The sequence below is a fragment of the Pongo pygmaeus genome, chromosome 5 (genome assembly GCF_028885625.2).
Source record: "Pongo pygmaeus isolate AG05252 chromosome 5, NHGRI_mPonPyg2-v2.0_pri, whole genome shotgun sequence".
Classification (NCBI taxonomy): Eukaryota; Metazoa; Chordata; class Mammalia; order Primates; family Hominidae; genus Pongo; species Pongo pygmaeus.
This window is the reverse complement of record NC_072378.2, coordinates 78,689,821-78,704,118: the sequence shown is the minus strand read 5'-3', so window position 1 is coordinate 78,704,118 and position 14,298 is coordinate 78,689,821. Positions and strand designations below refer to the sequence as shown.

Here is a 14,298-nt window from a genome sequence, read left to right as displayed (position 1 = left end):
AGTTTGCTATCCAAAGCAGAGTCATCACACACATGCGAGAACCAACCAAAAAATGATAAATGCTTGAATTTTCTTGGGAAATGGCAAAAATGTGATTTTTAGAACAGTTGGCTAAGTATAACTAACCTTAATGTTTTTAAGATTTGGACACCAAAACAAAAGCATTTGGGTTTTTCCTTAGGGACTGGCATTTAAATTGATTTGTCAGTCAAAAAACCTAGAAACACCATGGCACCCAGTAATCTTTGATTGTCTTCCCAATTCCACTACACCAAAAGCAAATCAAGTTTGTGAGAATGTATATATAAAGGATATATGTGTGGTTTTGCTTGTACAGCTGTCTTATACATATTATTTTATTTTATTTTATTTTTTGAGATAGCATCTCACTCTGTCATCCAGGCTGGAGTGGGTGAGGTGGCAAGATCATAGCTCACTGCAGTCTCTATCTCCCTGGCTCAAGTGATTCTCCCATCTCAGCCTCCAAGTAGCTGGGACTGTAGGTGCATGCTACCACACCTGGCTAATTTTTTTATTATGTTTTTATTTTTAATTGTTATTTTTATATTTTATTTTATATTATTTCTATATATTTTATGTATTTTTTGTTGTTAATAGAAATGGTTTCTAGACAAGGCTCTACCTGTCATTTAAGCCAAGACCAGATTAAAACTCATGATAATGTCTTCAGGACATCAACACAGTTATTTAAAAAGTGAAAAGGTCAGTTAGTTTGCTGATGGTTTTGGGTGAAAACTGTCAGTGTATTGATTGATTTATTTTTTTTTTTTTCCCACTGGATTGACTGAATTTTCCAGTTATGTCATTGAGTATGCACCATCTTGACTTCAGTGAATAGATAACAGTTACTAAGGTGGATTGTCTTTTGGAAATCCTCTTCCACTGCCATATTAGAAGGCATTGTGCAGAAGATAGTACTTCAGGGGACTTGGACGGTAAATAACCAAAATAATACATTATAATCATTACAATCAACAGTTACAAACCCTTTTACATCCATTATTTTGTCTGGTCCATATAGTAAATCTAAAATGAGAGAAAGGCAGATTATTCCTCAACAAAAATGTATAAGCACCTATAATGCGCCAAGCACTGTTCTAAGCTCTCCAGATCCCACAGTGAACAAAAGAAGCAAAAATCCCTGCTTTCATGGAGCTTCCTTTTAGTGGGAGAGAGAGTAAAATAAAATGATTGAATATTAGCTATGAAGAAAAACAAAGGAAGGAGAATAGTGAATGTCAGAGAAGTGCTATTTTTGAGGACAGATTGACAGATGTTATCCCTATTTTAACTAGAGCAAAGTTCTCAGAGAAACATGATTTTCCCTGGGTGTTAGAACTTGTAAATAGCAGAACCAGGAAAGATATCTGCATCTCCTGCTCCAAAATCCGCTATCCCTATGGCCCTTTTATGGCAGTCCTAAAAATCTGGTAATCCAGTATCCATTTTTCTGTCTTGTCTATTCCCAGCCAAGGCTCTGAGGTACAAACTTTTCTACTTCCCAGTTTTGAAAAAAAGGCAATTTCTTTTTAGGCTTTTTTTTTTTTTAGAATTAAAAGCAACTTGACTTTTGGGTTTTGCTTGGAGGTACATGGTCAGCCTCAGGAGCAAAAACATCTCAAAAATAAAAATACTCCCACATTCCAAAGGAATAGTCCATGTGTTTCAAGCAGTATCCAGCAAAGTGCAGTGATTCTGTTGAATCTAGCTATCCCTGTGTACTTTGTCATTGGGAGATTAGACTTCTATGTTGCTTTTGCAACCAGGATATTAAAGTAGAAGATTTCATGTCTTTCAGAATAGGCTTCACCAGAATTTTCTCCAACCTAAAGGATGATCATGCCTATGGGATGATGCCTATGGGACAATTCCATTGTGACCAGCACCTATATACCATAGTGACAAACCCTCACATTTGTCATATCTGTTTGTCATATTTATCAATGATGACTTTTCATTCTAAAAGCCCTCCTTCCCTCCCTGAGAGCTAGTAAAATAATTGGGTATTGGCAATTAAGGAAAACAAAGCAAGGAAGGGAAATAGCGAATGTCAGAGAAGTGCTGAGGAGCAGTCTCTGGACCAGTTTTCCTGAGGATTCACAATTTAAAAAAAAAAAAAACAAGAGAAATTCTTAATAGCTTTTTGTTCCCCTAGTAGTCCTACCCAACAATCTGAGTCTCAAATGAGTACTTCACATGTTAGTGTTTTAAAAAGGAAAAAATAGCAGTCTAATCTATTTCATATCCAATAAATATAGTCCAATAGTTTACAGATTTTAAGGCTGTGAAAGCTGATGGAACTTTCCAGGAAGGTGTCCGTACCTTTATGCATAATCAGTACTGCTGACTGTGAGTGAAAGGTTCATTTCAGCCTCCACTGTTTGCAGTAAAAACGAAAATCTCTTATGATGGCTACTGGTAAAGAAAATGTAAGAAAAGTCTTTTTTAATGGCATAGAAAGAAGAGCTGGGAAATTGTACGTAGCAAGTCATAAAATGATTTTATAATAGAAGATAGGATTTTTAGGGACTGGCTGGTTTAGACAGCTTAGGCTTTTTTTTTTTTTTTTTTTTGCATTAATTTCCTAGGCTTTTTATTTTGGAACTCCTGTACTGGACCTGAATTTTTAAAAGGTATTAAGTCCTTTGGATCAGAACAGCTGTTAGTCCCTGTAGAGCAGTGCTTAGATTGGAATGTCTCTGGAAATCCCAAAGAGCTGTCTGGCATCACTTAGTCTATTTGGCATGTTCAGGTGTTCACGTGGAGAGGAACTACAGTGTCGCAGCTGGGGAACTTTTCACATGATTTTGCCTCACTTCATGGAGATTTTATTCAAGACAACTAGATGGCAGATAGGGAGGCAGTCTTGAGTAATGGCTAACATGTTTGGCCCCTTTTCAGGCCCCAAACTAAAGAGTAACTGAGTAGTGGCTCTAGGACTTCTTCCCCTCCCTACAGGTTCACAGTTGCTGTATGTTTCTGGTGCTTACCCCTTCTGTTCATCTCAACACTTATTGAGGGCCCCTGCTACATATTGGAGCCATAGAAATATAAGAGAAGGTGGTCCTGTGCAAGGGGGTATGGAGACATGTGTCAGATGAGGTGAATGTGAGGCAAGACCAACATGGTGCACATGAGTTGACATCAAGTGGAGAGGGAGTCAAATAAGGCTCTTTCACCTCTCTTTAGCATGGAGACTGCCACTTTCATCTTGGAAGGTATTGTTCTGCCTGCTGTAGTTTGTGAGACATGGGTAGTCCTTGAGGCCACACTGAAGCTTCAAAGCTGAGCTCTGTTGGGTAATTGGAAGGTGCTCTTTGCTCCTCTATGCTCAGAAAGTACTTTAAAAAAATACAAGATACTCTCTTATTGCCCAGTTTACTTGAAAATGTTGCCTTCAGTATACTCAATACAGTTAACCATGCTGGAAAAAGTATTGCAGGATTTGGATTCTGGTTCCCAGGGACTTGTGGGTGCACTGTCAGGAATGCACCCTTGATAACCATAGCAGGCACTATGGTTCTTATGGAGAATCTGACACACACTCCTCCTGTACTAATTCACAGGGCTGTGTGCTGAGTTGTACACGCTTTTACTCTGTGCAGTGAGTGTATCCCACCCAATCACTTAACCTGCATAGCGTTTCATTCTCAGCACATTCTCCTAGCTGGACTTAAGTCCAGCTCTGATCTTTTTTCAAGACCCCAGGGTTAAAAGTATTCATGGAGGCTCTGGCCCTTCATTTCCTTCTGTAGTTTAAAGAAAGATGAGTTTAGCTTCTCTGGCTATTTTCAGCAAGAAAGTTCTTAGATGTGGAGATGGCAAGAAATATTTCTTCCAGTTTGGCCTGACTGGCTGACCTAGACTGACCTTAGCCCAACTTCAAGAATTCCATGATTCCTCATAATTATGGCATGGGTTCCTACTGACCATTTTTGCTGTCCCCCTTAGGAAAAATTATTTGAAACATTTAAGCTGTTGTAATGAGGCAAAGTCTGCATAAGGCAGTGAGAATTAGGGAAAGGCTTGAATTAATTTATTCAGCAAATACTGAGTTTGTACTATATGTTGGCCAGTACTGTACTGGAGATGGAACAGTGAATAAAATAGACAAAAAGTATGGAGTACTTATTTCTGGAGCACTTTTTTTAAAAAGGCAGTTATGCTTTTAGAATGTGAAATCCCTTGGGGAGCCACCGTAGGTTGGATGGTAAGTAGAATATCAATTTTGTGTGTTATTGCTGAAATGCCTAGGACAGTTCTGTTAATTTAGATTTTCTTTTCAGGGTCATTTGCTGTTAACTTGTAATATCCTTGAAGAAAAAAAGATTTCCCCAAAAGATCAATCTCTATACAGTTCTCTGTAAATTTTCTAAACTTTGAAATTAAAGAAAAAATTAATGCACTTTTAATTCTAGTTAAATCCTTGGAACATATACTACTAGATAAATGTGTTTGTTTTGTTATAGGTAAAAAGAAGTCTTTCTTGTTAACTGCCAAGATTTGTAGTCATTTTCATTTCTAACATAGCAGCAAGATGGGGAACTCCTGCTATTTTGGTTTCTACACAATTGCATAAGTCTCTTCTTGTATTAACTTAAAAGCTTTAGTTCCATTTTTAAGGAGGTGGAGTCAGACTGAAGACTAGCTCTTAAATAGCACCTCAATGTTCTTGCTGTTGATTTTGTCATAAAAGTAGAGGTTTTAATTCGGGATAAAGCCTAAGTTGATCTTCATTTCCCTTACTTATTCACCACACCCTTAGTTGGGAGAAGCCGTTTATTTGAACAGTATACCTACCCCTTTTTAGAAACACTTCCTCTTGAGTGTCATCGTGCCCAGGGGACTTGGGATATGTTTCACTGTGCTTACGTGGAGAAGGTGATGGGAATCATACGTTATAGTCATTCAACAAAGTAAGGTATATTAAGAATAGATTTTTAAAAATCAACTTCGTTTTGTATAATCACCAAAAAAATGTATATTTTTCCATTCCCTTTGTAGCCCACAAGACGGTCTGCCAGATTGTCAGCGGTAAGTACCTTAGAACCACTTCAGTGTTAGTTCTTATGAGTACATGTTCCCTTTGTCTAAAGTGAAGCAGCAAAAGGAAGATTAACATGGTTTCCCATGAGCTTATTTTCTTTTTGAAAATTACCTAGGGTCCTCATATCTAGCAAATTTGACCAGTGTTGCCAAGCAATTCACTTGATCAAATGTGTAAGAAAAACAGTGGCCAGCCCCATTACGAAGAATATAAAGCAGGATGTTGTTTGACATTGCTAGATCTCTGAAACAAAAGTAGTATATTAGGCAAAGTTCCAGTCTTCAGATTCTACCTATGATGTGCTGAAGTGGACAGAATTCTGATTCTCTGTCCACAACTCATACTTTAGAATATATGTATGAGAATGTTCTGAAAGTTGTCTGAGTCCATGTACTGTAGCCTCATTTCTGACCTGAAGAATCTTTGTCACAGTAATCATTCTACTTTGCTGTTTGGAGTCTCCTTCTGTGGGCCAGGAGATTCTTGCGGGGTTAGGATGCAAGCTGAGATGGGCAGACGTGGCTGAGCCTCCGAGGTGGACATCCTTCAGCTCTTCCTCACCAGCCTGTGCTCCTTACTGGCTCTTATGCTCTTCTCTTTTGCTGCTCTCCTGAGAGATTAGCTGGACTCTAGTGGAGGATTTTGGTTAAAATTCCTGCAGCCCAGACTTCCCACTGAGAAGGTAGAGGGAAAGGCATTGGCATTTTGGCTGACACTATATTAGTATATCCCCATACTAGCTATTACAGAAGCTTCATGCTGCTTTGGTCTTCAGGAAAGCATGGATTTCATTCTCAACCCAAATCTGTGCCTGGTAAAATATAGGGAATCAAAGCAAAAATGGGTATTAGGACCACTCACAAGTTCAGAAATACAGCTGTTTGGATCGGGTGAGCCAGTGTTTCACATGAGTCTCATAAGGAAGTATATTAGTCTGTTTTCACACTGCTGATAAAGACATACTCAAGACTGGGCATTTTACAAAAGAAAGAGGTTTAATTGGACTTACAGTTCCATGTGGCTGGGGAAGCCTCACAATCATAGTGGAAGATGAGGAGCAAGTCACATCTTATGTGGATGGCAGCAGGCAGAGAGAGCGCTTCTGCAGGGAAACTCCCATTTTTAAAACCATCAGATCTCATGAGACTCATTCACTTTCACAACAACAGCACAGGAAAGACCTGCCCCATAATTCAGTACCTCCCACCAGGTTCCTCCCATGACACATGGGAGCTGTGGGAGTTATAATTCAAGATGACATTTAGGTGGGGACATAGCCAAACCATATCATTCTGCCCCCAGCCCCACCCAAATCTCATGTCCTCACATTTCAAAACCAATCATGCCTTCCCAACAGTCCCCAAATCTTAACTCATTTCAGCATTAACTCAAAAGTCCAAAGTCTCATCCGAGACAAGGCAAGTCCCTTCCACCTGTGAGCCTGTAAAATCAAAAGCAAGTTAGTTACTTCTTGGGTAAAATGGGGATACAGGTATTGGGTAAATACATCCGTTCCAAATGGGAGAAATTGGCCAAAACACAGGGGCTACAGGCCTCATGCAAGTCCGAAATCCAGCAGGGCAGTCAAATCTTAAAGCTCCAAAATGATCTTTGACTCCTTACATCCAGGTCACGCTGATGCAGGACATGGGTTTCCGTGGTCTTGGGTAACTCCGCCCCTGTGGCTTTTCAGGATACAGCTTCCCTCCTGGCTGCTTTCACAGGCTGGCACTGAGTGGCTGTGGCTTTTCCAGGCACACGATGCAAACTGCCAGTGAATCTACCATTCTGGGGTCTGGAGGGCAGTGGCCCTCTTCTCACAGCTCCACTAGGCAGTTCCCCAGTAGGGACTCTGTGTGAGGGCTTCAACCCCACTTTGCCCTTCTGTACTGTCCTAGCAGAAGTTATCCATGAGAACCCTGCCCCTGCAACAACATCTGCCTGGGCATCCAGGTGTTTCCATACATCTTCTGAAGTCTACGCAGAGGTTCCCAAACCTCAATTCTTAACTTCTGCACACTCGCAGGCTCGACGCCACATGGAAGCTGCCAAAGCTTGGGGCTTCCACACGCTGAAGCAATAGCCCCTGTACCTTAGTCCCTTTTAGTTACAGCTGGAGCGGCTGGGAGACAGGGCACCAAGTCCCTAGACTGCACACAACAGAGGGACCCTGGGCCAGGCCCACGAAGCCATTTTTTCCTCCTAAACCTCTGGACCTGTAATGGGAGAGGTTGCTGCAAAGGTCTCTCACGTGCCCCGGAGACATTTTTCCCATTGTCTTGTGCATAACATTTGGCTCCTCATTACTTATGCAAATTTCTGCAGCTGGCTTGAATTTCTCCTCAGCTCAGAAAATGGGATTTTCTTTTCTATCGCATTGCCAGGCTGCACATTTTCCAAACTTTTCTGCTCTGTTTCCCCTTTAAAACTGAATGCCTTTAACAGCACCCAAGTCACCTCTTGAATGCTTTTCTGCTTTGAAATGTTTTCCACCAGATACCCGAAATCATCTCTCTCAAGTTCAAAGTTCCACAAATCTCTAGAGCAGGGGCAAAATGTTGCCAGTCTCTTTGCTAAAACATAACAGGAGTCACCTTTGCTCCAGTTCTCAACAAGTTCCTCATCTCCATCTGAGACCACTTCTGCCTGGACTTCATTGTCAATATCATTATAAGCATTTTGGTTAAAGCCATTCAACAAGTCTTTAGGAAGGGTCAAAGCCATTCAGCAAGTCTCTAGGAAGTTCCAAACTTTCCCACATTTTCTTGTCTTCTTCTGAGCCCTCCAAACTGTTCCAACTGCTGTCTGTTATCCAGTTCTAAAGTCACTTCCACATTTTCAGTTATCTTTCAGCAGCGCCCCACTCTTCTGGTACCAATTTACTGTATTAGTCCATTTTCACGCTGCTGATAAAGACATACCCAAGACTGGACAATTTACAAAAGAAAAAGGTTTAATTGGACTTACACAGTTCCATGTGGCTGGGGAAGGCTCACAATCATGGAGAAAGGCAAAAGGAGCAAATTATGTCTTACATGGATGGTGGCAGGCAAAGAGAGAGAGAGCTTGTGTGGAGAAACTCCTGTTATTAAAACCGTCAGATCTCATGAGACTCATTCACTAATCATGAGAACAGCACAGGAAAGACCCACCCCCATAATTCAATTACCTCCCACTGGGTTCCTCGCATGACACATGGGAATTGTAGGAGTTACAATTCAAGATGAGATTTGAGTGGGGACACAGCTAAACCATATCAGGAAGAGGTATCAGTCACTAGGAGGACTTAAGAGCTGGGGTTGCTGTTGTGACTCTCCAGGCAGTTAAGGGAACAGACCTTGTAAGTCAAATGAAAACCAAAATTTAAAACAAAGCTTTTCCTGAGCACCAGAAACCAGCAATACAAGCACCTTCCACTGAGATCGTTCCCTGTGCTACTGAAACAGAGCCTCCTCAGAGGCCAGCAGGATTACACACTACAAAACCTCATTTCCTGGTCCTATCAAAACACTTGAACGCTGGGTCAGAGGGAAAGGTCTGTCCTACGGAAAATAATATAAAAGGAAATTGTTTACTGTAAATGGAGAAGACATGTATATTAATACAGTATATCAAAGCTTAGGATAACAAAATGTTTTAAATTCTGAAAATGTAAGAGCCATGAAAGCTGCTGTATTTGGCCTGCAGATTTAGGGTGATAAGAAGATTAATAAAAACATTTCTTAACTTTTCAAGCTCGATTTTCTTTTTTTATTTGAAAGGTCATTTCTAACAGCCAATCTTCTGAAATCGAACTGTCTACAATTTCACTTTATGCCCTTGATGAAAAGGGGCAGATTCGGTGTGAACCTGAATTACCTAGAGGCACTAGGGAGAAACATGTATTTTTCTCCATAGGGGGAGACCCTGGCCAGTGTTTTCTATTTTAAAACCATTCTTCTAGTGCCAGGAGAGCTGTACACTTTTTTCTAGTTCTATGAGAGAAATATTTGCCCTAAAATATCTACAGAAAACTCCTGGTGTAAAATGGTTATCTTTCCCCAGTTATCCGCATGTGCCACCTGGTCTCAGGCCCCTGGGAAGCTGGCCAGGGCTGAAGCATTGTGTGGCAGAGAGTCCATGGTCACACGGTGTGCAAGTGCTGCTCATGGGAACTGGAGGAGGACCACATGAGGCAGGAGAAAAATAGTTTCCTAGGGGACTGTTTGGCTAATAATATCTGTGAAAAATTTTAAACTTTGGGAGCTAACAGTAGACATTTTATCATTATAATTATGTTCTCAATAAAAACCTTTAGAGACAAATGAGCCCAGCGTATCTGGTTAGACAAGAGATTCTCACCTTGAGCTGGCATTGGGGAGAATAAAATTGGGAAGAAGCTTGGCAACAGAACTCGAAATCTACATCAGAAGTGGAAGGATTTGGAAGTGATTTTGAAGTACTTCACAGGCAGCAGTCTTCATTACCAGTTGGGCTTTGCTAGTGATTGTGCTGTGATTTCTAGACTGTTAGGAAGGCCAGTGCAACTGAATTCATTGAGTCCTTTGGCCATGGGCCTGAGTCATTCCTCTTGCTGCTGTTCTGTGATAAAAGGAAGAACAGACATATTGGGGATAGAAGCTTAGACCTGTTCCCGGAGAGCTATTCTGGACCAGGGAATAAGGAGTCGGCTTTTCGATTTCACCTGCAGTTCCCTTGTGAACCCAAGGTGAAAATAGTTATGAAATGCAGAGATCTTTATGCTGTTACCTGGTGCTGAAAATAGGATGAAATACTTTTTAATGACCAAAGCCATGTCAAAATGGATAGTTGTCTTTGTTAGTCCTTTTGTGTTTCTTTTGGTGCTGATAGTTGTCTTTTTCAGTATTTGTGTAATTTAAATTATCTTTGCAGAAACCTGCTCCACCAAAACCTGAACCCAAACCAAGAAAAACATCTGCTAAGGTAAGAAGTGCTGTTTCCCACTTTTGGCTTTTTAATCAATGAATAAATTATAATTCCCTACCTCAGAATCATTCAAGGAAAGGCCATATTTAATGATCCAAACTAAAACCATTACCACTGTTACAGGCCTGCTTAAAGGCATAAAGCACAGTTTTCTGCGTTAATAGGAGTGTGTTTTCCATTTGGTCAGTGAGGCACAGGAAGTCAGAGATGTTGCTCTGAGAAGCCTTATGTCCGAAGGGGGTTTGGCAGCAGCCTCGTGAACATGCGGTTCATGCGGCACGCAGCGGGGATGAGTTTGGGCCCTGGCAGCACTGCCCCACTATGGGAGGAATTTGGGAAGGGGCTTCTGACTTCATCTAACTGGATTTCGCAGGCCAGTCTGAGGTCTAATAATAATAATATAATAATGCCAGCAGGTAATACTAGCATTTATAAGGCCCTTATAGTATGGCAGATAAGGTTGATTGCTTTACTCATATGACCCTCACATCAACTCTGTTGAAGTAGATACAAATATCCTGTTTTGCAGATGAGGAAACTGAAGTACAGAATTCTTAGGGAACTTATCCAAAATGGCTTTTCTGCACTCCACCCTTTGGTATTGTCCCATGTGAATTGTTTAAAACTTACGTGTATAGTGGCGTGAGTAGGTGATTTCAGAAACAGAACTCACTTTTGTTGTTTGGTCTTAAAATTAGGAACTTTTCTTCATCTGGGCTTCATTTCCTGGCACCTTCCCAGCTTTCTAGTCATGCAAGCCACATGTCTCCACTTGAGGGGTTTCATTGGAAAGCAGCCGCAGAGCCACCCCCTGGCTGGGTTCTTCCCCAGCTGTGCCTCCTCCTTCCCCAAGTCCTGCTGCTGCTCTCTCCATGGCAGAACCACTTCTCCCCTTACTGGAGGGGAGGTCCACTGAACAAATCCAGGAGAGGAATCATTGTGTTTTCCACAGAAGAGAAAGTACACTGGACTTTCTGTGCAACCTGTTACTACATTTTCACAGAGACTCATATTTGTGCAGTGTAACTCAGTTGAAACCCAGCAAAATTAGGCTCCCGTGTCTCCATAAAGGCCACCATGATGGTGATGGTTGTACTTCACCTTGTGTTTGGACAGAGGCTGATTGATTTTAGCCATCATCACACCGTGTCTAACATTCTCTTTCCCTGTGCTTTGATCCTCTGTTAGAAAGAACCTGGAGCAAAGATTAGCAGAGGTGCTAAAGGGAAGAAGGAGGAAAAGCAGGAAGCTGGAAAGGAAGGTACTGCACCATCTGAAAATGGTGAAACTAAAGCTGAAGAGGTACTTTCCATAAATACCTCCCACTGATTGAATCAGTGTCTTTAAAGAAATTTCTCAATCCTTCAGCCGGTGATAGCACGTTCTTAATGTCTCTTTTTATTGCCTGTAATGTTATTGCAGATCCACATCTCTCGCTCAACTGTTAATGTCTCAACCTCCAGAGGCACCCCACCCAGCACACTGTCAGTAAAGGGGCAGATTGAAACAGTGAGAGTTAAGGGTACAGTAGAAAATTCTGCATGTTTGCAGTGACTAGAATCACTTAGGAGTGTAGTGGTTTTTTTTTTTTTTTTTTTTTTTTTTTTAATTATCATTATGAAGAGTGGGAGCTTGCAGGTAAGGCTTCTGTGGTTGTTTGAAAAGCAGGAAGCAATAAATGCAACAAAGTGTTTGTGTAATATATTCCTGCCTTGTCTTCTTCACTCAGAGTTGAAATAGGTTTTGCAGTAAAGCTAGAAAAAAAAAAAAGAAAACAAATGTTCAAAACTGTGTGTGTTGGTGGGTGGAATTTCCTTTGCTTATAGTAGTTTCAGTAGTAACTGTATGTTTTTTTTCCTTTCTTTTTCACAGGCACAGAAAACTGAATCTGTAGATAACGAGGGAGAATGAATTGTCATGAAAAATTGGGGTTGATTTTATGTATCTCTTGGGACAACTTTTAAAAGCTATTTTTACCAAGTATTTTGTAAATGCTAATTTTTTAGGACTCTACTAGTTGGCATACAAAAATATATAAGGATGGACATTTTATCGTCTCATAGTCATGCTTTTTGGAAATTTACATCATCCTCAAGTAAAATAAATATGAGTTAAATATTGGAAGCTGTGTGTAAGATTGATTCAGCATTCCATGCACTTGCTTTAAAATTTAGTCCTGTGCATACTGTGGTGTTTTTACTGTGCATATTTGAATTTTTCGTGCAGTTTTTCTAGAGCAATAATCTGGTGCTTTTGTACCTAGGTTTTACGTGATTTTAATGAAACATGGATAGTTGTGGCCACCTGCTGACTATTTTGTGGTTTAAAATAAAAGGTTTACTTGTCTGCAGAATACCTGACTCTTAGTATCTTTACTGCATTTTGGGAGTGTTTCATTTTATTGTTGCAGAAGAGATAAAGAATTTTGATAGACCTTGCCATAGCGGTATCTCCAATAAGTCAAATAAGATTGTTTCTTAATTTTCTGGCCTTTAACATTGTTACTATTTTAATAAAATCATCTATGAATGCTAATGTAGAAGAATTACATCTAATTCACTTTATACCAGAAGTGGCCAGCAATGATTACTGTATAATAAAACTTCATAAAGCACTAATTTTTTAAAATCCTTATAAATAGGATATAGCGCTGCTAAATCAAAGCTAGTGAAAAAAAAAAAACATAAACTAACGTTCAACTTTGAAAATCTCCCACTTTTGAAATAATAAATACTAAGTCACATTTGTACAAAATCCTTTGCATTCAGTTGAGAACTTCACAGCTTTGAAAGTGCTTTACCCAACATGAGCGTGTTTCAGCCTTGCATCAGTTTGAGAATGGAGTTGGCATGGGTATTATTAGAGCTCCTTTCTAGGATAAGAAATAGGGATGTGGAGTGTATTTGACTTACTGGAAGGAGAAAATCCAGGCTGGAGTCTTGAATTTTAAACAGTGTCTTTATGTCTATGAAAGGACATAGCAGTGCCAGGAACAGAAGAGTTATTTTATACATGTAATTTTTTGTTGTTGTTTGCAACCTGAGAAGTTTGGTAACTGCATAAGCACTCCAGGAAAGCTGAATTCTGGGCATTCGGCTTAAATGAAGACTTGAATCTTTTAAGATGGCAGGTAGTGCCTGTGCTGCTCAGGGACTCCTGCAAAGAAGCTGTTGTTTCTTTGGGCCTTAGATACTTTTATATTGTGCTTATGAACGAAAACAAAGTTCCTCCTCCAGATTATATTTTGGGGCTAAGAACTTAAACTTGCCTCATTGTCCCAAGTCTGTCATTAGTTGACTGCATATATCAACCATGTTATATACAGAATAATCTTGTTCATAGTTTACTTGGCTTCTGAGTATGAAACGTACTTTAATTCATGAGTTTTAGACATGCTAAAAACTGCTTTACCTCGAAGAAAAATATCTAGTATCCAATGAACTCTTCACAAAAATATTTTCAGTATACAGGTAGTACTCAGTTGAAGTATATTGCTGGCTAGTTTCCATTCCAGAAGTGAACCATAAATTCCCTAGGTTTACTTTTTAAAAAATTATATAAGTGATACCAGTGATTTTTTTTTAAAAAAGGCCAAATACTACAATAATACATAAAGCAAAAAGTCAAAATCTTTTTTCCTCCCATTCCTACATCCCAGAGATAATCACTGCACACTATTTTCTCTATTTTCTCTTTCTCATGTGTGTGCATGTGTGTGTGTGTTAGGGTTATGTATACACACACATATATATGTATATATATAATTTTTAAAACAGAATGAATCAGTATCCTATTTTGAATTTATTCAATCTGTAGTTGGAGAAATAGATCATTTCTAATATTACAGTGCTGTCAATGATACTGCAGTAAACATGCTTGTATACAAAGCTTTGCCTACCTGTGTATTTCTTCTGCTCAACTAAATAACTTCCCAGAAGTGGAATGTCTGAATCAAAGGGAATATACATTTGACATTTTGACTGCCTCCAAAAAAGATGTACCAATTTCCCCTTCCATCACCAACATTTGAATACCATCTCTTTCCACCTTTGCCAGCACTCATTTTGGTCAGTCTAATAAATGAAAATATGCCTCACTTTTAATTTTAAATGTATTCTATTACTAGTAAAATTAAACTTTTTCTGTTTAATGGTCATTTTAATTTCTTCTGTAAATTCTGATTTTGTCTGTTTTTCTATTGGGGAGTCAGTGTGTTTTAAATCATTGTTGCTTATAATAACCATTGATGCTATTACTATTAATAGTATCATTATTACTATTAT

The 14,298-nt window shown here is 39.5% G+C and overlaps 1 protein-coding gene across 5 annotated transcripts in view; it reads left to right on the top strand.

Annotated features, from left to right (window-relative positions):
- The window catches only part of HMGN3 (high mobility group nucleosomal binding domain 3), a 33,655-nt gene extending 21,287 nt beyond the window's left edge, over positions 1–12,368 (top strand). Inside the window, exons 3-7 of one of the 5 annotated variants that reach the window (XM_054491741.2) lie at positions 5,026–5,055; positions 9,962–10,012; positions 11,204–11,317; positions 11,438–11,537; positions 11,888–12,368. In XM_054491741.2, coding sequence (XP_054347716.1) covers positions 5,026–5,055; positions 9,962–10,012; positions 11,204–11,317; positions 11,438–11,537; positions 11,888–11,901 — 309 coding nt within the window. In that variant the 3' untranslated portion in view covers positions 11,902–12,368. Of the gene's footprint in view, positions 1–5,025; positions 5,056–9,961; positions 10,013–11,203; positions 11,318–11,437; positions 11,585–11,887 lie in introns of those variants that run through there. The other 4 variants (XM_063666347.1, XM_054491742.2, XM_054491743.2 and 1 more) reach the window with 4 other exon arrangements.
- The last annotated feature ends 1,930 nt before the right edge of the window (positions 12,369–14,298 follow it).